General features: G+C 36.4%; 1 protein-coding gene across 1 annotated transcript in view; it reads right to left on the minus strand.

The window, feature by feature from the left end:
• Window positions 1-6,230: 6,230 nt before the first annotated feature.
• LOC137651846 (afadin-like) overlaps window positions 6,231-23,891 on the minus strand; it is a 42,776-nt gene continuing 25,115 nt past the window's right edge. The window contains exons 5-9 of the mRNA XM_068385066.1: window positions 19,799-19,938; window positions 10,613-10,756; window positions 7,710-7,821; window positions 7,115-7,193; window positions 6,231-6,321 (exon numbers count right to left, since the gene is read on the minus strand). Coding sequence (XP_068241167.1) covers window positions 6,231-6,321; window positions 7,115-7,193; window positions 7,710-7,821; window positions 10,613-10,756; window positions 19,799-19,938 — 566 coding nt within the window. The remainder of the gene's footprint in view (window positions 6,322-7,114; window positions 7,194-7,709; window positions 7,822-10,612; window positions 10,757-19,798; window positions 19,939-23,891) is intronic.

Below are 23,891 nucleotides of genomic sequence, written 5' to 3' on the forward strand. Positions count from 1 at the left end.
TTATGCCTCAGTGCATTTCCTTCTGATGCAATGCATCTGGTGACAACCTATTCAGGCTGTAATGGTCATAAAAGGATAATATCCACGTTACTAAATATAAGAAATCCTTACGAGATTTGCAGTAAATCTACAATGTCAATGTCAATTCTGGAAAAGGCAAGTCTGACTACTGAAATCAAAAGTCTACACTTGGAGGCGGCTTCATGATATTGTAGAGCAATGTTTTAGTTCTACAGTTGTAAAATAATGGAAATTAAAGACTTGTGTGACACATTGTGATACCGTGGTATCCTAAACAAAATTTGGATATTAACCCAGTGCAAGCTAAGAAACACACTATTATTCTAGACGAGATCTTCAGGCTTGGAATAATTGTAATATAATTACACATTCTTACAGTAACCGCACATTAATTGTAATTCTTTATTTATATTTAATAGCAATTACAACGGAATTTTTCAAATAATGAAATACTTTCTTCTTGATTGTAACCGAGTCACATTTTTAAGAAGATTGGAAAGATTCAATACTTCCACTGATAAAAAACGAGCTACATGTGTAATGAGGTGCTCAGTAACCTCAGAAAGGGCATTTAGTCAATGAGGTAATGCTCGGTTCTTCTACCTCCTGAGAACTCATTTCAATTAAGTACAATAGAGAGAAGTTTAAGTCTTAGTTTTATGGGATAATCTTAAGGCAACAACCAGAAGTTTTAAAAAATAAATTTTTTTCAATTTTTCATGTGAAAGATTTTAAGTTTGATTATGTTACTTTGAGTTTTGTATTCCAATCTTATTTTCAACACCACAAAGATACTAAAAATTTACTGAGGTAAAACATAGGATGAGAAGTATTCATGTCAACATTAATTTCTGCAGGTTCTAAGATTTCTAAAATGTGTCTCAATTGTACTTGTACTAAAGCTTTTACACGTTAAAAATTACAATTGTTGCATTCATCTTAACCCTTTTACCCCCAAGCTATTTGGAACTTTCCAACCCTGAACCCCCAGGGGATTTTCTTTATCAAGCACATATTCCAATATATTTTTTAAATTGCTCTAACAGCCTTATTTTTTGTCATAGAGAGGTCATGTTGGTCTCATTCTTTTGGAAAATGCCAGAAGTTTCTCAAAGTTATCAAAAATATGCAAAAAAAAATGTAATTAGCCATTTTTTGCAAGGACATACCGGTACGTCCATGGTGGTAAAGGGATGAGTTTTGTGAAACGTACTTGTACGTTCATTAGGCGGTAAAAGGGTAAAAAGGACTCTGAATTCCCGTGTGTTCTTTACTGGTGCAAACTGCATTTTTGTTTGTCTTTTCATTGGGGAAAGGGTGTATGTAATATACTAGCGGAAAAATACGATATTTGCATTTTGTAACTGTAATTATGATTTTGAATTATTAAAATTGAGCAATTATATTTACAAATGTATTAGATATTTTTCATTCATTCCTTGTAATTATGATTAATACAAAGCATATGCTCTTCCCACTCCCCAAGAGAGATTAGTTCACCAAACGTTCAGCTCAGCTCCACAAGGCATTAAAAGAGATGGAAGACCAAGGCCTGTATGGGCTGAGGACTATGAAGCGCAATATAGATGATGAATGGAGAAGTACTGAACGGAATGCTTAAGCAAGAGACGACTGGCGAAAGCTAACCGAGGCCCTTTGAGTCAATAGGCGTAGATGATGATGATATGTAGCTACTCCAAGACAGTTCAGCACTATAAGCAATGAAATAAGTTTCCTAATGAGGTACTGTTACTGCACTTGTTTGTTAAGACAATGACATGTCTTCTGATGACAGTATAAATTATCATGACTAATTATTGTTATTATTATTATAATAGCTAAGCATCAACCCTACGTGGAAAAGCAATATGCTATAAGGCCCAGGGCTCCAACAGGGAAAATAGCCCAGTCAGGAGAAGAAATGAGGAAATAAACAAACAACAAGAAGTAATGAACAATTACAATAAGATATTTCAAGTACAGTAACAACATTAAAATAAATCTTTCATATAAAATGAAAAACTTTAAAAACAAAGAGGAACAGATATACGATAGAATAGTGTACCCGAGTGTACCCTCAAGCAAGAGAACTCTAACCCAAGACGGTGGAAGACCATGGTTACAGAGGTTAAGACACTACCCATGACTAGAGAACAATGGTTTGATTTTGGAGTGTCCTTCTCATAGAAGAGCTGCTTACCAGAGCTAAAGTCTCTCTTCTACTCTTACTATGAGGAAAGTAGCCACTGAACAATTATATGTGCAGCGGTTTAACCCCTTGGGCGAAGAGGAGTTGTTTGGAAATCTCAGTGTTGTCAGGTGTATAAGGATAGAGGAGAAAGTGGAAATAATAGGCCACACTATTCAGTGTAAGTGTAGGCAAAGGAATATTGAACCGTAACCAGAGAGAGGGTATCCTATGTACAGTAGTACTGTCTGGCCAATCAAAAGACCCAATAACTCTCCAGCGGTAGTATCTGAATGCGTGGCTTGAGGAAAAGGAGACGATCTTTTTCAGGAACATTGATCTAAGGTTTAAGACATGCGGGAAACACCTGACATTTACAAACGAGAACGTTATAGTAACCATAGCACCACCAAAGAAGCAAATACCATTGATAAGCAGTGTTGAGAACAATGCCATTCTTTTTTGTAGCCCAAAACTAAAAGTCAATCTTTAAAAACTTCATTTAGAACTGATTAATAAGTGGACGTATAGTACCAAATGGGCTAATTTATAATCTCAGTCTAGATAGAATATAGGGTACAGACTTATGTTGTTCCAGAAGTCTTTTAAGGTGTCTTAGAGCTCTCATTTTAAATTTGAGTAGTAAAAAACAGTAACAAGAGATATCCTCTGTATATGTACTGTATTAACATATTTTCTCAACAAATAAGTCTTTCAATAATAAAGATTATAAACAGCATAGGTCCTCCAAGAATGCAATGATGTTTTAACATCAAAGATAGATCTAAACCTCTTGAATTTAACACCAGTATTGTTTTTTTATTGCAGAACACTTGAAAAAGTAACAAATGAGACTGTCCATCGATAGCAAAACCTGGGGTATATGTACAAAAACCCTTCTAATTATATAAAGTGGTAGAATGAAACTGATTACCATCTTCCAAGCTAAAGGGACAGACAAAACGGTAATGGCAGTGAATTATTAAGGATTCCCGAGGAGGACTCGGAAGGAACCTATTACGGGGAGAAGATCCAGAGGGAGGCAAAGAATTAAATGGCAAGATAAGGTGAAGGATGATATGAAGAGAAAGTGGTTTGGTGGAAGAGTATACCTTTGACAGAAGGCATTGGAGAGAGCGTATCAGGCAATCAACTCCTTAAAGTAAGGATAATGATGGGGAAGAAGGGATATTGTAAAGTACACAAATATCTTCATTGTCCTAACTGGACGTAAGTTATTCAAGTTGTTAATGTCATCTATTAAGCCTACTTTGTATGATGGTGAAGGCCTAACCTATAAGTGAAGGTAATGATGTAGAAATGAATAAAGAGACTTGACAGAATTTCTAGACCAGAACTTTGTCGTTTGTAGAAAGTAATACTACTGCCAAAAAGGCAAACATCAAGAAATGATGGCAAGACTAAGTGCATTTTCCTCAATGTCAGTCCCAATACCATTTAAAAGGAAAGAGACAGTGAATAACTTTGAGTTACCACCCTGTTGCCAGAACAACTAGGCTCTCATGACGATTATCATAAGGAAAAGGAAAGGAAAGATATGGGGACTTCATGTTTTAGTTAATGCTTAGCAATCGATTTAGTGTTCTCAAAAGTTAAAACAAAATTAGATTGGTAATGGACAAGATATTTCGGTATTCCTAACTATTTGTTGGATATTAAAATTAGCCAGAAATCGATCATCCTCATTACCTCCTCCTACGCCTATTGACACAAAGGGCCTCGCGTATTCCATAATCAAAAATAAATATGTTAGACAACGAACATTGAAAAAGATAAGAATTTTATTACAGGATTATAAACTGTTCATATTTAAAATATGATTTCAGTTAAAATCCGCGATCAATGACTAATGAAATAAAGGAAAACTTTTTAACCATATATCTATTAGTGATACTTTTTCATCACATGTTTTGAAGAAAATTACAATTAAATATAACAATATTTTGCACTACCCTTATCAACAGTTTTTTTCCTATTCATAAAAACCTGTTTGTTTTTTAATTAGAACTAGGGGAGGGAGAGTGGAAATATGTGACAAAAGATATTGACCAGACATTTGGTAAGAAATCTAGAAAAACTAGCACTCATACAATACATAGGAAACTGAACCTTATGAAAACATATATAGTATTTGAGACAAAATATGAAGGAACATATTATGTGAGAGAGAGAGAGAGAGGAGAGAGAGAGAGAGAGAGAGAGAGAGAGGTCTCAAAAACCTTTTAGTCCATCCGAGGAGACTCCATTTGCTCTTGGGTATGAGCGATTTTTGTTTAAACGTTTGAGAGAGAGAGAGAGAGAGAGAGAGAGAGAGAAGAGAGAGATACAAGGATGTCTCAAAGACATTTTAGTCCATCTGAGGAGACTCCATTTGTTTAAACACTGAGAGAGAGAGAGAGAGAGAGAGAGAGAGAGAGAGAGAGAGAGAGAGGGAATGTCTCAAAAACCTTATAGTCCATCCGAGGAGACTCCATTTGCTCTTGGGTAGAGCGATTTTGTTTAAGCACTTAAAAGAGAGAGAGAGAGAGAGAGAGAGAGAGAGAGAGAGAGAGAGAGAGAGAGAGAGAGAGAGAGAGAGAGAGAGTTATTCAGATTAACAAAGTGACAGTGAAAGGATTTTAACAATATGCGAGATTGCATGTTATGCAAGCATGTACTATACTTGTATGGTAATATCATTCATTACAAAACTGAAGATAGGGATAATCAAAATGATGTTGTTAGAACTTTGCAATAAATTGTTTACTAGATAAATCCAAACCAACTAGGGGACTTTCTAAATTTCTGGGATCCAACCTAGCGAGTAGTAAATGTACTTGGCTAATCTTGTTCTCCTACAGGTATATTTTCCTGAACAAGATCTTCTTCTTTACTTACAAATTTAACTACTGTACTAGAAGATGGACTTGAAGAATACATGTCTCTGCCATTACTATTTTCAAAAGTGAAGTGTAAGAAGTTGGAAGCACTGGTTAACATTAGGGAACTGTTCTTACCAAACCTCCATAGCTAAAAAGTTTAAAATCAAGATACAGTAGTTCTACTCGGTGACAGAAAACTTTCCTTCATGCTTTACTAAGTAAAGTAGACGTCTGTTTAAAGAAGACATCACCATCAAAATCAACAGAAAATCTGGAAGTAGATGATCTTTCTGAACTATTCCCATAACATAATTGTGATGTTAATGAGTATTCACTTTAAAGAGCAGTGATCTGCAACTGTTAACCCTTTTACCCCAATGGACGTGCTGTACTGGTACGTTTCACTAAACTCATCCCTTTACCCCCATGGACGTACCGGTACGTCCTTGCAAAAAATTGCTATTTATATTTTTTTGCATATTTTTGATAACTTTATGAGAAACTTCAGGCATTTTCCAAAATAATGAGACCAACCTGACCCCTCCATGACGAAAATTAAGGCTGTTAGCGCAATTTAAAAAATATATATTGCAAAACGTGCTTGAAAAAAAAACGCCTGGGGGTTAAGGGTTGGAAAGTTCCAAATAGCATTGGAGGTAAAAGGGTAATATCCTTGGAAAAGGGCATGTACTGACAATCAATACAGTACTGTATTGGATTACAAGAGTAATCAATTATATGCTTTTTAAATAGTACTGAACTAAGAAATTGGCTATTGCTTTCTACATCCAAGCTAAAGATTGGAATATTCCTTATGGACCCAACTGATAATCATATACTGTTAATAAACAATTCTGGAAGGATCTTGTAAAAGGGATGAAAACGACAAGGTGGTTCCCAAACACGTATTCTATGAAGCAATGAGCATCTGGATTTGTCAAGGATAATGTATATACAGAGCTGTACAGCACTATAGTATGACTGAACTCCTTTCGCAAAGCTTCTTACCCAAAATCATTAAAAACTAACCCTGATAAATTCAAATAAATCTAATAAATATTGTATGAATTTATGCACATTACTGTATTATAAAAAATACGTTATCCGTAAGTCCTCTAAACTCCCATGTTCACCAACATTCATAATGCTGGTGAAATGACAAGCACTTCAAAATACGAAACACAAATACCACCGACTATAGAGCCATTGGGAGCACACGCAAAAACTTCCCTGTTGAAATTATGGCACATTGAAAATAACCAAGCATGATTTACTTGAATTATTCTAAAAGTATAGTTACTGTGATTGGATAAGGAAAGCTATAACTTCTAGTAATCATGTTTAGTTGAAAATTAAACAATCTCAATCAAGCTGACATGAGTCTTTTTATAGTTTATATATGACATATATTTGTTTTTGACGTTGTTAATAGTTTATATAGGACATATCTGTTTTGACGCTGTTACTGTTTTTAGAATGATATATTGTTAATTTATTCTCATTATTTATTAATTTCCTTATTTCCTTTCCTCACTGAGCTATTTTTCCCTGTTAGAGCCCTTTGGCTTATAGCATCTTGCTTTACCAACTAGGGTTGTAGCTTGGCTATTAAAAAAAAAAAATAAATAAAAAAAGGAAGCAATTGGACAAGTCTTATCATCTCAGTGGAAAAAGTAGTCATAAAAACAATGTCCACCTTTCAACTGCCTCGATTGATTGGCTGATTAATTTGGAGTTTTCTGGCATCCTGACATCAAAGGTCATTGACGCCGATATTGTTTGTTATGAATAGAATAAAACGATATTAAATTTAAAAACATAAAAGCAAAGACATCCTTATAAAACTTAAATAGCTTTCAGAAGACCTGCTCCTGAAATAAGTCTAAAAATACCGCTGACATATTACAACGCATCCTGCTCAAGAATTTTGGCAAGGATGAACCTGCCTTGCAGGATATATACACAGTATATGTTACACATGGCTTACCAAACTTGATAAAAATAAAGATATGGTATTCATTACCTTATAAAGTAGTAGGATAATGGTACAAGGATATAAAGCAACACATCCTGCTCAAGAATTTTGGCAAGGACGAACCTGCCTTGAAAGATATAGATACAGTATATGTTATACACGGCCTACCACACTTTATAAAAAGGAAGATATGGTATTCGTTACTTTAGAAAATAGTAAGATAGAAGTATAAGGATATAGGACTGAAGAAATTTCAAAAACCACAAGATCAAAGACGCCCTTATATAAGTTAAATATTTCCAGAAGACCTGGTTCTGAAATAAATCTAAAAATAACCACTAGCATAGTACAACACATTCTGCCCAAGATTTTTGGCAAGGATGAACCTGCCTTGAATGATTGAATGACATATATATATATATATATATATATATATATATATATATATATATATATATATATATATATATATATATATATATATATATATATATATATATATATATATATATATACATACAGTATATGTTACATACTGCCTATCACACTTAATAAAAAAGAGATACGATATTTATTACAGTATCTTATAAAGTAGTAAGATAAAATTATAAGCCGAAAAAATTCCAAAAAACAGTAAACTTACCTCTGGACGGATGATGGTTCATCAAGATGGCAAGAGGACATTCGTCGTCATCCAAGATGTATTCTTTCTGGGGGGACAACCCACCATAGGCTTCATCGTTACCAACAACAGCCTGAGGTAGAATAGAGAAATCAGAATACAAAAAAACAGTTTGGTGAAGATATTTCTTGAGATATAGTTATACATTATCTTATATTCGATGTTGACGGTGCATTAACACAATCAGTACAAAATAAACAAAGAAATTCTGTACAATCTAGATATAAAATCACGTTCATCAAATTAGTGATCTGTACACCAAAAGCAAGCATTGCTTTCATCTTTTATTTGGTTAAAACCTTCAATATTTCATAAAATATACATACATACATATACCAAGGTACTTACCCCAATTTTGCGGGGTAGCCGACATCAACAAATGAAACAAAAACAAAAAAGGGGACCTCTACTCTCTACGTTCCTCTCAGCCTGACAAGGGACTCAACCGAGTTCAGCTGGTTCATAAAATATATTAGCCCTTTTACCCCCAGGCTATTTGGAACTTTCCAACCCTTAACCCCCAAGGGTTATTTTTTATTCAAGCACATTTTGCAGTATATATTTTTCAAATTGCTCTAACAGCCTTAATTTTTATCATAGAGAGGTCAGGTTGGTCTTATTCTCTTGGAAAATGCCTTAATTTTCTCAAAAAATTATCAAAAAAATAAAAAGAAATTGTAAATAGCATTTATTTGCAGGGACGTACCGGTACGTCCATGGGGGTAAAGGGATGTGTTTTGTGAAACGTACCAGTACGTCCTTTGGGGGTAAAAGGGTTAACCATTATTAACATTTATTAATGCCGATACTAAAATCTTACCACTATTTCATTAATATACAGTATACTGTATATATACTGTATACAGTACAGTATACAAAACACAAATTCCTTCAGCACATGCATCAGTTTCTGAAGAAAAATCTACCACTGAATTCAAACAACCATAAGGCATTACATAAAGCTGGACTACATTACAGATAACCCATTAAGTTATATATGTGCTCCGAGCCAAATCGGCTCTAAAGTTCTGATTGAATTTGAGACAATCTTACCCTATTATGCAATGGTGATTTATATCACAAAAGCTGTTTACATTTCCATTTTATGCTGTGTGACACTAGGTATAAAAAATCATAAATTTTAATGAATAATTAACTAAACATTCAGTAACATCTTTTTGTCTGGATATGCAACTAAAAGAATAAAGACCTGTCTTTAAAAAAATTCTATCCAATAGAGAAGTGGGTCTATCTCCATTAGGTTCAATTCAGTTAACTACAAGAGATTTTGATTTATGAAATTATATTCACACAAACCGGTGTTTAATCAGGACAGGAAAAAGCCACTCAAAGAAAAGACGTGCAAGAATTATAACTGAATAGATATAATTTGCACCCTATCAACATTTCTAAAATGTGTATAGAAGTTAACAAATGTGCAAACATATACTGTATAAGTCATCTTGTTACACTTTGGTAAGGGATTTGTGACGTTATTCTGCACATAAGATGCCACTACAAGGATGTGATAATTAAACACAAATCATTTAACATAGGGTACTTAAACCAGATGATCAAGTTTTCACCAGATCAGTAAATAGTAAACTTAGAAACATTATCATCTGGATACCGCACTCTTTTGTCTATTACTGCACATTACCGATTTTTTTTTTTGTTGAATTCTATACAGGGTCCTGACTATTTTCCTTATTGGGTGCCATTTACCACTTACCTTATTTTGCAAATAGTAAACTTAGAAACATTATCATCAGGATACTCACTTATTTGTCTATTACTGCACATAACTCATTTTTTTTTTTAGCTCTATAAAGGGTCTTAACTATTTTCCTTCTGGGTGCCATTTATCACTTACCTTAGGAACCAGGCCGAAATATTAATACTAACAAAGCTTTGGGTTCCAAATTCAATGACGGTACCAATAATTTCTACTTTTTCACAAATATTTTTGTTACAAAATGCTATGTATGAGCGAAAGCCAGTGTCAGCACAAGGTTGGCTCAATCTAGACACTCGCATATTAATGTGACTATACATTATTAATACTGTGAATATATTTCTTTATTACTATGTGAGATAACTCCATACTGTGAATATATTTCTTTATTATTATGTGAGATAACTCCATACTGTGAATATATTTCTTTATTATTATGTGAGATAACTCCATACTGTGAATATATTTCTTTATTATTATGTGAGATAACTCCATACTGTGAATATATTTCTTTATTATTATGTGAGATAACTCCATACTGTGAATATATTTCTTTATTATTATGGGAGAAAACTCCAAACAAATTATGCATAATTCATAAAAAACAACTAACATAGCTGTGTATTTGCCTGCTTAATTAAAGCAATGCACTATGTTATGCTAAGTAAAGACTTATTTTAGCACTGGTGATGTTTTATGGGATCGATGCTACGGAATGAATGGCGAGCGATTGTGACGCAGTTCCGGTAGGCTCTGCTGCTTCCTACGGTGCCTTGGAAGACCGCGGAGGTAGGAGCAGTAGGGGATTCAGCGTTATGAAGCTTCATCTGTGGTGCCAGGGGAGGGTGGGCTGTGGCACCCCTAGCAGTACCAGCCGAACTCGGTTGAGTCCCTTGTCAGGCCGGGAGGAATGTAGAGAGGAGAGGTCCCCTTTTCTGTTTCATTTGTTTGATGTCGGCTACCCCCCAAAAATTGGAGGAAGTGCCTTGGTAAATGTACGCTACGTTTTGTATGATTTAGGAAAGGTTCAAAATACTAAAACTCTCAGTTTCTAACCCTGATTTCTGACCAAAAAAGGATGTTTATAATCTGTAAATAGAGCAAAAAAACAGAAATCTCAAAGAATTACCTGTACTAAACAGTAATTATTAGGGTCTTCTTTGTAAAGGCCATATTTTTCCAACATCTCTCGAACAACACTATGAGCATTATCACGGATGGACAGAAGTAAAGTCTTGTAAGGCACATCTGGACGGAGAGATTCACCATAAATCTGGGGAAAGAAGAAATATATCAAAACAATTACTTATAACTCAAGGCTAATATAAATGTGATTGATATACGCTACTAATTTTCTTTATATCTGCAACTAATTTTCTTTATTACTTAACTGCAAAACATACAATGCTTTCTTTAATACATATGGGATGTTTTCCTTAACTGTGATAACTGAAAAACAGGCATTTTCCTCTGCACAAACCTGGCATTAAATTTTGCCTGACTCACAAGGCATCATAAAAAAAATAACTTCAAGAATGAAATTATAAAGCTTGATGACTGAGCAACAGAGTATGGAGTTCAAGTTAAAAGCAACACGGAGACAGAAGACAAAGACAGTACAGCTTGCCAAAACAACTGTTATTGCTATGAGGCACTACTGTTGATTTTCTCATCACTGAACTAAGGGCTAAAGTCTATTAGAAGGAAAATAAAACAAGAAATTTTTCAGTTTTAGAGATAAATGTCAATATAACCAAGCTTTGAGAGCGAAGCAATATCAACATCAGGGTATGTTCGTGGAGATAATTTAATATATTCATGGCAGGTTGATTCAAATGCTTCTTCGACTGATACTGTATACTCTAGATTGCACAGTCTTACGCACACACTTTAATCATTAGTTCTTTTACCACACAAACAAATCGCACATATCAATCTTTTTTCGGGCTCACAGTTGTGAGTTTTACCAGTCTTAATTCACTTAATAAAACAGCAAAACTGTTCAATACAGCCTACTTATCAACCAAAAAAAACTATATGATAGCACCTACTTTAGTTGAAAAGAACACATCCAATGACCAGGCTACTCACACATTCGACAATTAGCCTCTTTCCATTTTACGATTTCAGAGCAGTAACAGTTCAGAATCAATCACACTCCTACATTGTCTTTGCCTCAATCTTACTGTACTTGCTTTACACTTCTCTGTTTTCAGTGTGCTTTTGCATGTGAAAGGAACCAACAACTGCCTGCCTTTCTGTTGTATGGGATACAAGTAACTCTTTGACTTTTGCCAAGTGGTTTTGTAATCAATTCAGGGTTAATTTTCTATGTTGAATTTTGGGGGTCGTCTGCCCTAATTTTACTTCATGAATATTATAGAAATCACTCCTATTATTCTATAATTCTTACTCAACTATCTATCCATTTCCTGGCACACTCATAATTTTGAGGATCCTTTATCAGTTAATGTTTTCCTTACTCTTCCATGTAAGAAAGGTGAGTAGCTAAACTGTGAGCGTTATCTTTAGCGTTACTTTTGTCATTTTACCCAAGGCTGCAGTTTGTAAAATGAAGCTTCAGTTTTGAAAGCCTGATGCTCAAACTTCAGTCACAGAAACCTCTATGAGGTTAAAGTCCTCCTTGATAGACTACCCAGGATATTTAGGATAATACTTCAATGAATAGATAGAGAATGTACAAAACTAAATTGTCCTTCGAAATCAAAATATTAGCTTTCCAATTCTTTGGGAAACGAATCGTCAAAATTAAAAAAAAAAATTAAATCCTACTGCATACCTGCATAAAAAAGTTAATTTTTAACGGTGACGAGTACTTTTGACATTTATGTATTACCTTTTACTATCAATTTTGAACAATCAAGATTTTAAGTAGAGTTTGGGCATATCCACATACAGTTCTTAATATAATCATTAACAAAATATCTAGGTTTGGAAAAACTAAACAAATATAACCCTTACATTCAGCTGTCATTAGTGTGTAAATGCTAAAAATATCAAAGGTCCAAATCAAACAGTTCACGGTAAGGAAGTTTTACACAATAATAAGTTGTTAATAGGAAAGAGTTATGCTATGAAAACAGAACAAACAATTATGGAATAAATTACTTATAAGTTTCCTAATTCTTGAGGGGATTACATCAAGTATTTTAGTCATTTGTTTAAGTCTTACATAAAGTAGTAGTTCATAGAATTTGTGATACAATCCACCAATGTATATTATATTTATCTGGTAGGTTATTCCTCTCAAATTCCTATTTCATATAACTGATTTATTTCCTGTTCTAGACAGCTGTCACTGTAAGGACATTACAGTAGGTTGCAGCTGTCAAGTTGTTGAAAATCAAGATGGAAAACTTAAATATAAAAAAAATTTATGTATTGAGTAACTAACTATACAACCAAATGTTTTAACCACCTAGGGGCTAGACGCACCGTCAAAAAGCCCCTGTCCGGAGAGAAGCTCCGGGCAATCTAAAGAAGAAAAAGAAGAACCAAATGTAGAATGACAAAGAATATTTAATATGCTGTATAAAGTACCTGAAAGGGATAAAAATGTATACTTGACTCCATTTTTTTCTCTATCGATGTTCCCCATTAGAGAAAAGCAAAGAACTCTATCTTAAACTAAACACATGTAACTGAAAATTCAAGATTCATGGTAGAAGCCCCCTAGGATGATCATATTACCAATGAAGTTGTTGAAAAATGTTGACTAAAACTGGCTTTAATAGCAAACTTTTTCTTAAAAATCCATCGATCATATATAAACCTATACTGATGTTTCACATGTTTCCAAGTTCACTATTCTTAAGTGTAAGCTGGATGAGGACGACTTACTAAGCATGAACCTCCCCAAAGAATGTATGAAACTTGTACCTTTTCTTTTCATATATCCTGTACATGAGGAAGTGAGATATAAGGGCTGGGAAATGCCAAATATTTGATTATTTGGTTTGCGTAAATGCCTTAAACTGTCTTTAAGTGGTAGACAATGATGCTGAATGTCCCAGAGTACCTTTACATGCCTGGAGGATTTAGTAGAGCACTTGAGGGCCAAATGATAGTCTTACATCTTATAGGGATGTAAAGATTATGTAAGAAAAAAAGAAAAACTATGTTTGTACTACAAAGCATCTGTATCAGGAGTGTAATTCGAGAAAAGAGGACATACAATACACACCACTCATTCTAAAAGTCTTTGTCTTATAACGGAATAATGACTGAGAGACGAGGATGAACTAAGATGTAATGCAAATTTATGGATCCCAACACTTCCCACAGGTAATAAAACAGTCAGCTGTAGCAGCTTACTTGTTTAAAAGGAAGTTGGCATGCCAGTCCATGCCTTACTCTGTCCAAGATCATGTCGTGGAGCCGAGAGCAAATTTACAGGAGAATTTTTTCATTTCCGGAAACAAACACCAAAATATAACACAAACCTTCGGGATTGTTCTTTTGATAAAACTCATTAGCCACCTAAAAATTGAAGATGGCTCCCATTTTTCAAGGTACATGCCATTGAATATACAGAAATAATGCATTTAGCAATAAAATTGCAGATTTCTTCCATTTGAATGATCTTTGTGTCAAATCATAAATTTTTCACTATGTAGAATTTGAATTTGGAAACATGGACTTACTGTATTCACTTGGTTCTTTGTACTAAAAGAGCCAGCGACACTCATGTCGTCACTGCACATTGTGTTCTGCATGTACTTCAGGAGCTAGGTCTGCAACAGTTGTTGGTTGCCTTCGGTTAAGGACAGAACCTGAGGTGGGTTCCCATACATGACTTATGTTACACTCTACAGAAAAGAGTAGAGAGATGGTCTTTTTCAATGTTTTCCCTAGCTGTGATTTCAGCATTTCATGGCAAAGGGAAGAATTTTACTTGGTAAACCTGTGTAGTTTGTGATGAGGCTTCCAGTGACTTCAGCAAACTCATGCAATACCCACTAGTAGTGGATGATGAAGAGAGGATCGGATAAAAAATGACTACATAAGGGGGTCGACAAAGGTGGTGGAAATATCAAAGAAAGTGCAGGAAGGGAGGCTGAGATGGTATGGACACCTGATGAGGAGAGATGAGGACCACATTGGGAGACATACTATGGAGATGGAGGTTCAAGGAAGAAGAAGAAGAGGGAGACCAAGAAAGAGATGGAGGGACTGTGTGAGAGGAGACTTACAGGAGAAGGGGATTGATGAGGCAGAAGCGCATAATAGAAAAAGATGGAAACGGCTCATCCGCAACGGCGACCCCATATAAAAATGGGAACCAGCTGGGAAGAAGAAGAAGAAGTGGATGATGAAGAGCTGGAGATCTTGGAGAAGTTCATAGTGATGATGTATGACAGATTCAGAATAACTAAAGGCGTTGACGACGTGAGGTTAGACATCCATGCTTGCAAGCAGAGACCATGCAAAGTCATTCCTCCAATGCAAGCAGCGCTGAAGCAGCAAGTGTAGCATGCTGGAATCAGTCATCTGTACATCAACCAGAAACTCAAACTCTGCCAACAGGAGCTGGACCAAGAAAGATCTGTGGTAGATCATTTGGCAAAGCTTCCCCCTATGCAGTGTGTTACTAGCAGCTGACAAAGTGTGAATGCAAGTCAGAATGTTGTGATCGATGCAAATGTTATTACTTTCGTCTGACCTGCCTGGCACTGTGCAATTGCAAGGTTGTTGTAGTATACTCATCCAGGTAGCAAGACAATTTGTAGCAAACGAGTAAAGGTCTACTGCATACACGCACATCCAATAATATATTGCACTAAGGGCACCTAAGGCTCCGTCCACACCACAGAATATTGTTCAGTAAACTTTGTTTTTCATTGAACAAAGTTCGTAAAGGTCTTTCTTTATGTTTGCGTCCAAACGATGACAGATGAACAGCAAAAGCTTTGTGGTGGTGGCCAGTGATAGCAGCAGGAGTGATTGTACAGCTGTAGTGATTGGTGTACAAGTAATGAGAAAATGGACAATCATACGTGCAAAAAGAACATTTTTTTTTATTGTTATTGCTGTGAACAAGAAAAGAAGAAAGAAGACAATTTGGTGAAAAGAGTGGTTGCAATGGCAAGAAAATTTGGGAAGTAGTGTTACAATACTACGAGTTAAAAAGGATCCAAATACGTTTTATAATCTTTTGAAACTGGAACCACCAATCACCAAACAGGATACTAATAGGAGACGAGTATTTCAGCTGAAGCCCGATTACAGGCAACATTACTTCATCTGTCAATAGGATGCAACTATACAGCACTTAACTACACAACAAGGACTTCCAAGCAGATTTTGTGTAAAATATCCAAAAATTGCAGAGATCTAAGAAGTTCTAAGAAAAAGAGATTTCTTCGACTTGACAATTTCCTGTATTTCTCGTCAATGTTGACTGCGAAGACGTGCCAGTTTTTGCTTCACTTTTTTCTTCAATAACATGGGGGTTAGTCGTAGTAGCGAGCAATAGTCGGATGTAGAACGGCACCTCGTAGTATCGGGGGATATTGAGGAAGGAGAGGACTAATTGGTAAGGGACCTCTGGTAGTGGTTCTAACACGCCCCAGTTACTATACCGACACTCTATAAGGGTGAGCGAGCTGGGTATATTCCTGGCATTCCATGCAACTTTTTTCTCTGGTATAATTAGCAGTACTTATACCTTAGAAATGGTGCTATAAGGAGCATTTCGCTGGGCGTCACAGGTCCTTCGCCCAGAAATAGATTTTTCCTTATTCAAAATCCCTTTATGGTCCTGAGTTATTATCAAAATTGCTATAACTTGTGCATCATGATTTCTATAAACATTGCACCTCACATCCCAGAGGCTTATGGGGTGTTGTTTATACAACTCTAGTTTGAAGTTGCCTCACAGGACCAATAAAACAAGTTGGACATGTTTAAACGTTAAAGTAGAGAATACAGAAATGGTATAACATTGGCATTAGTGAAAAGCGTAATCTGTACATAAGGCAACGCCTTTTCTAAACTTTTTTCTCTAATCTTTAAGGACCAACGTTCTTTACCCTAATTATGATTCCGGGCCTAATATTATGGTACATGGAATCTAGTGAGTAGATACAGTTCCAAATTCACATTCTATATAGTGAAAAATTTATGATTTGACACCAAGTTTGTTCAAATAGGACAAGTCTTTGCAATTTTATTGCAAAATACAATATTTCTGTATATTCAATGGCATCCATCTTGAAAAATGGATGCCATCTTCAATTTCTAGGTGACTAACAGGTATTATCAAAATAGCCATCCCTAAGGAGTGTGTGTGCCAATTTTTGCACTTAGAAAGAAAAAGCCAAGTTAGTAACCTGCTCCACCAAGGATTCAATAGGCATGTGCATCAGCCTTGACTTGACGCATCCATAAAAACAGTATTTCCATGACAGGAGTGACCAGGAACTCCTAAGAGGTGTACAGAGCCCTCCCCCCATAGAAGACTCAAGAACATTCTCCAAGGCTAGGTAATTGTTCAGCAGTCACAGCTTGTCCCTACCTAAATACTTACAGCTGAAGCAACTACAATAATAAATAGCTGTACTGTGTATAATCAATCTTTCCAGCAATCAAGTTGCTCAACCAGGAATTACCACAACTCTTAACCCTTTTACCCCGCAAGCTATTTGGAACTTTCCAACTCTTAACACCCCGGCATTTCTTTTTCAAGCACATTTTGTAATATATATTTTTTAAATTGCTCTAACAGCTTTAATTTTCGTCATAGAGAGGTCAGGTTGGTCTCATTCTTTTGGAAAATGCCTGAAGTTTCTCATAAAGTTATAAAAATACATAAGAAAAAATGTACATAGCAGTTTTTAGCAAGGACGTACCAGTACGTCCATGGGGGTAAAGCGATGAGTTTTGTGAAACGTACCAGTACGTCCATTGGGGGTAAAAGGGTTAACCAATAGGTTTAGTGTTTTTCAAAGAATACTGACCCAATATGATAATCTTCAGATCCTGTCCTGACGGATTGTAGCTAAGATTTAGTCCAGTATTCAACCATCACTTGCCAATCATCAAAGTAATTTCAAAATCGTTTACAAATGCATGGAACAACTGGTACCAATGCTCAGGTACCAGACCTAGAAACTGGAATATCTTCTCCTACCCATAAAATGAAGCCATCTTGTCAAAATTGAATAAATGAAGACATGGACTTAAGCACCCACAAGATCCATTAATGCTCCTAGTCCCAATGATCTCCAAAATGACTCTACCAACTTCATTCTCGAAGGAGTTTGTGGTACCAATTCTTTCCGCAGAGCAAGGTTGATAATCGATCCCCAGCCTCCTATATTATTTGACACCGCATACATATGAAAAAGTCTAGTTGTGAAAATAGTGGTGGATCTATCTCTAAAGTAAGGAATGAATAAAATAATATACTGTAGATGCATGGCAAGAAATCACCTCTATTCCACTTCTGGAAAGAATTATTAAGGCAGATTTATGAAATTCCATGCAGGGACAAAAAATCACATCTATTCCACTCAAGGAAAACATTATTTCTGAAATATTATATCCACATATTAGCTCTATTAAGGCAGATTTATGAAATTCCAGCATGTGTGTATTGTAGAACCTTTGAAAATACAGAGGAAACTTAAAAGGACAATAGAGAATAGCTAAGTAAGAATTTTAATACCAAAACTAAATTGGAATCTTCATATTGATGATATAAAACTGTAGTGAATAAAAAAAGTACTTTATCACAGCAAAGAGAAGGCATGTTATCTTTGGAAAGACCAAGACTGAAACATGATAAGGACTGAAAAGAACGACTCCCTAGCATGGGAATGCATGCTAACTAGTTCAAACGTTTAAAGGGCGCTCATGAATGGCAGAAGTAAGGGACTAACAATGTCCTTACTGGCAGGACAATTCCCAAGAGACTGACCATATTATTCATATGACCAGCACCCAAGCCTCTCCCCCCCCAAACCAGGACCAGAGAACCTAAGCCCCTCTCCACCCAGACCAGGACCAGGGAACCCAAGGCCCTCTCCACCCAAACCAGGACCAGGGAACCCAAGCCCCCTCTCCACCCAAACCAGGACCAGGGAACCCAAGCCCTCTCCACCCAAACCAGGACCAGGGAACCCAAGCCCCTCTCCACCCAAACCAGGACCAGGGAACCCAAGCCCCTCTCCACCCAAACCAGGACCAGGGAACCCAAGCCCCTCTCCACCCAAACCAGGACCAGGGAACCCAAGCCCCTCTCCACCCAAACCAGGACCAGGGAACCCAAGCCCCTCTCCACCCAAACCAGGACCAGGGAACCCAAGCCCCTCTCCACCCAAACCAGGACCAGGGAACCCAAGCCCCTCTCCACCCAAACCAGGACCAGGGAACCCAAGCCCCTCTCCACCCAAACCAGGACCAGGGAACCCAAGCCCCTCTCCACCCAAACCAGGACCAGGGAACCCAAGCCCCTCTCCACCCAAACCAGGACCAGGGAACCCAAGCCCCTCTCCACCCAAACCAGGACCAGGGAACCCAAGCCCCTCTCCACCCAAACCAGGACCAGGGAACCCAAGCCCCTCTCCACCCAAACCAGGACCAGGGAACCCAAGCCCCTCTCCACCCAAACCAGGACCAGGGAACCCAAGCCCCTCTCCACCCAAACCAGGACCAGGGAACCCAAGCCCCTCTCCACCCAAACCAGGACCAGGGAACCCAAGCCCCTCTCCACCCAAACCAGGACCAGGGAACCCAAGCCCCTCTCCACCCAAACCAGGACCAGGGAACCCAAGCCCCTCTCCACCCAAACCAGGACCAGGGAACCCAAGCCCCTCTCCACCCAAACCAGGACCAGGGAACCCAAGCCCCTCTCCACCCAAACCAGGACCAGGGAACCCAAGCCCCTCTCCACCCAAACCAGGACCAGGGAACCTAAGCACCCTCTCCACCCAAACCAGGACCAGGGAACCCAAGCCCCTCTCCACCCAAACCAGGACCAGGGAACCTAAGCACCCTCTCCACCCAAACCAGGACCAGGGAACCCAAGCCCCTCTCCACCCGAACCAGGACCAGGGAACCCAAGCCTCCTCTCCACCCAAACCAGGACCAGGGAACCCAAGCCCCTCTCCACCCAAACCAGGACCAGGGAGGGCCATACAATGGCTGCTGATAACTCAGATGAGTAAAGTTTTAAACTCTACGGTGATCTCTCCCCAAGGGCCAATCAGGAAAGACATATGTAAAACTATTTTTTCAAATTTTTCCTGGAAGTTTCAAAGACAAAACTTAAGACGAATTTGATTCTACTAACCTTTAGAGTGCCACCGGTATCAGGGCCTCCATCTTTACTTCTAAACTGTTGTAATTTCTTCTCGAGCTTTTGTGCACGACGACGTCTCATCACCGCCTCAGGATTACTGATGCTGCGTGTGAAGCTCGTCTCAGGCAATTCTGAAATGAGTCAATGCCCTTGTAATAATCTATTTTCTGAAAACCATAAAAGACATTAAAGCAAGAGGAAATACAAGTCAAACTACACCATGAAACTTGGAGCGAATGTTTTTATGTTGAACAGGCTGACATAAATATCTTTATAGAGTATATGTATGAAAGGTTTACTTTAATGTTGTTACTGTTCTTAAAATATTTTGCTTTAATTAATTGTTCATTACTTCTGTTGTAGTTTATTTATTTCCTTGTTTTTTTTCGTCACTAGGCTATTTTTCCCTGTTGGAACCCTTGGACTTATAGCGCCTTGCTTTTCAAATTACAGTTGTAGCTTAGCTAGTAATAATAATAACAATAGTACAGTACTAATACTACTACTACTACTAATAATAATAATAATAACAATAATAACAATATCATAAAATATGTAATGTACAGTATACAGTACTAATTTTCATACAAGTAACAAAGAAGTGACTTATAGTTCTCTGTCTCCTGTATTGTGTTCAAATAAACTCTACTGTACAGCAAACATTTCCTCCATTTTAACATTCATAACCATGACAATACTAAAACCAAATTATTTCAAATTTAACTAAATGGGAAAAGTACTAAAATAAAATAATTTCATATTCAACAAAGTGGTAAAAACTACTAGTAAGGCAAAATGAACACACATCTTAAATGGCAAACATGGAGTTTCAGAGATATTAGACGGCATCAATGACCTTACATGTCAGGATACTAGAAAACTCTCTATCAATCAATCAATCAGAGATATTAGAAGTCTAAAGCAAGAATCATGTTCTAATAATGAATGGTCTTCTTAACTCTTAAGAGTTGTCAAAACACAGATTCCAAATACTATACAGTACAGCAATTCTTCACCCTTTTACCCTCAATGGACGTACCGGTACGTCCTTGCAAAAAACCGTTATTTACATTTTTTTGCATATTTTTGATAACTTTATGAGAAACTTCAGGCATTTTCCAAAAGAATGAGACCAACCTGACCTCTCTATGACAAAAATTAAGGCTGTTAGAGCAATTTAAAAAAAAAAATATACTGTATAGGAAAATGTGCTTGAAAGTTCCACATAGCTTGGGGGTAAAATGGCTAAAACTCATGTACAGCATTAACACAAGTTTGTTAATCCTTTCAAAACATAACACCTATAAACTAAGTTGATAACTGAGCTATAATACAATATACAGTATACATTAAATTATGAAAGTAATTTGTATTTTTCTTAACTATACATACCTGAGTCCTTTACCCTGATTTTTATTTGTGTAAGAACAAACAAAGGTTAAATATAGGAAAGACTTGAAGTAATTTTATATTCTGGAAGTGTTTTAAACGTCAGAGATGATGTCTGAGAAAAGATCTTACAGTAATTCTAGACATCTGATAAGGGCATTTATGTCGTTAGAGAAATAAGTACAAAAAGTAAATCAATCAAATTGTAGGGAGATGGAGCCGACAAGCTTGCCAAACCATATCATCAATCCACCATACAAGAGCAACTTTCTTATAAAGGTTTTCCTTAAATCTATAGGAAAAATAGACTGTTCTAGGTGATGGTAATCCATGTATGTATGTATGAAAGTTCAAGAATATTCCATAACAAACAAATTTAGTACTGTATTTTTACTTCGAGACATAACCATGAACCAGAACACATGTGAAACCTTTGTTAAAAATAAAACCATTAAGACATTTTTGTCTCCTGTATTAGTAGCGTTACACATAACTGATAGAATAAGGCTTTCCCGTTGAGATACTACCGCTAGAGAGTTACTGGATCCTTTGACTGGCCAGACAATAAAGCATTGGATCCCTCTCTCTGGTTACCGCTCTTTTTTCTTTACTTACACATACACCGAATAGTCTGGCCTATTCTTTAGATTCTCGTCTTTCCTCACACACCTGACAACACTGAAATTACCAAACACCTCTTAGCTCAAAGGGCTAATTACTGTACTGTAATTGTTCAGTGGCTACTTTCCTCTTGGTAAGGATAGAAGAGACTCTTTAGCTATGGTATGCAGCTCTTCTAGGAGAAAGACACTCCCAAATTAAACCATTGTTTTCTAGTCTTGGGTAGTGCCATAGTCTTTGTACTATGGTGTTCCACTGTCTTGGGTTAGAGTTCTCTTGCTTGAGGGTACACTCGGGTACGCTGTTCTGTCTTGTTTCTCTTCTTGTTTTGTTAAAGTTTTTATAGTTCATATAGGAGTTATTTATTTTAATGTTGTTACTCTTCTTAAAATAGTTTATTTCTCCTTATTTCCTTTCCTCACTGGGCTATTTTCCCTGTTGGAGCCCCTTGGATTATAGCATCCTGCTTTTCCAACTAAGGTTGTAGCTTAGCAAGTAATAATAATAATAATACTCCCTGTTCTCATTACATCATTATCTATAGCAGGAATTAAAAAATAAAATTGTATTAGACTGTCATTTAACCTCTACCCATAGGGTCATCAAAAACATTAATATTGCAGATCCCAAATCTATCTTAAAATTGAATCAAAACATCACATCATTGAACAATGGCAATTCAATTTTCGGGTCATTTAGGAATTTCTATGATCCCTAAAACCATAGATCCAGCGACAAGCCTCATTCAGCTTGTCATTATTACTATTACTTGCTAAGCTACAACCTTAGTTGGAAAAGTAGGATGCTATAAGCCCAAGGGCTCCAACAAGGAAAGTAGCCCAATGAGGAAAGGAAATAAGGAGGTAAACAAACTACAAGAGAAGTAATGAATTAAAATATTTTAAGACCAGTTTATAAATAACAGACAGAAAATTCTATTCAAATCACTAAACTTGAAATAAATTTTGATATTTTTGTCTATGAAGGAAAAAATATCATAGACGAGCACAAACAAAACTAATAAACTTTGACTTATTTTAATTTCAATTCAATGAAATGTTTAACAAATTTCAAAATCTATAAAATCTGATGGTATTTGTTTTAAATAAATTCCTACCATCATCATTTAAAAGCCTTGTTTTCCATTTTCCTTGTTAGATGTTTGATGATTATTTCATTATCATCAATCCTTCATCCATTTTTTAAATTATCAGCAGATCAGGATATTAATTTATACCATTTCTTATTGTTTTATAGGCCTTTCCACTGATCTTGTCATAATACTCTAAAGAACCTCTACTTTTCTGACTTGGTACGCTCTCCCCTTCTCATCCTAGGCGAAGAACTTCTCAATTTTTTTAGATTTCAATTAACGGAAAAACGAGGGCTCCGAAATCCAAGAAACAAGATGAAAATTGCCTTGGTATTCTCTCCCCTTCTCATCCTATGCAAAGAACTTCTCAATCTTTTTAGATTTCAGTTAACGGAAGAAAGAGGGCTCTTAAAAACAAGAAACAAGATGAAAATAACAACATCTCTCCTTTCTTTTATATAGAGTTAACATCACTGTAATGTTAAGACATGTCAGGAACTGCTCAAATAGAGGCAAAAATGTTACAAAAAAATAAGGTTGTGATAAGACTGTTGACGGGAAGAGTAAATAAGACATTTATTGGAGTTTCCTCCTCTTCCAGCCCACATCAAATTCCTATCAAAGAGAGAGTCTCTTGTTATTTGCAGAGCAATACATATCTTGGTCACTCACCTATAAACTTTAATGTAAAATGAGAAATACAGTACAGTAGTGCATACTCTTTTCTCCATCCCAATATTCATCAAACAAATTATTTTCAAGAGCAAAGGATTTATGATGATCTCATCACCAGTCACTTACTCTTCGAAGCATCTTCATTTGGGATGCTATGACCAAAGTGACACAAATAAAATATACTGTATTCTTTACTTGTTACCTCAAGCAGTAACATAATTGTTGTCTTCTGATCCTAATTCTTCGGAGCACATGGTTACCAGCTTCCTAGCAATCATTACAAGGCTTCCTCGGGGCTGAGCAAGA

This window comes from Palaemon carinicauda, chromosome 13 (genome assembly GCF_036898095.1).
Source record: "Palaemon carinicauda isolate YSFRI2023 chromosome 13, ASM3689809v2, whole genome shotgun sequence".
Lineage (NCBI taxonomy): Eukaryota > Metazoa > Arthropoda > Malacostraca > Decapoda > Palaemonidae > Palaemon > Palaemon carinicauda.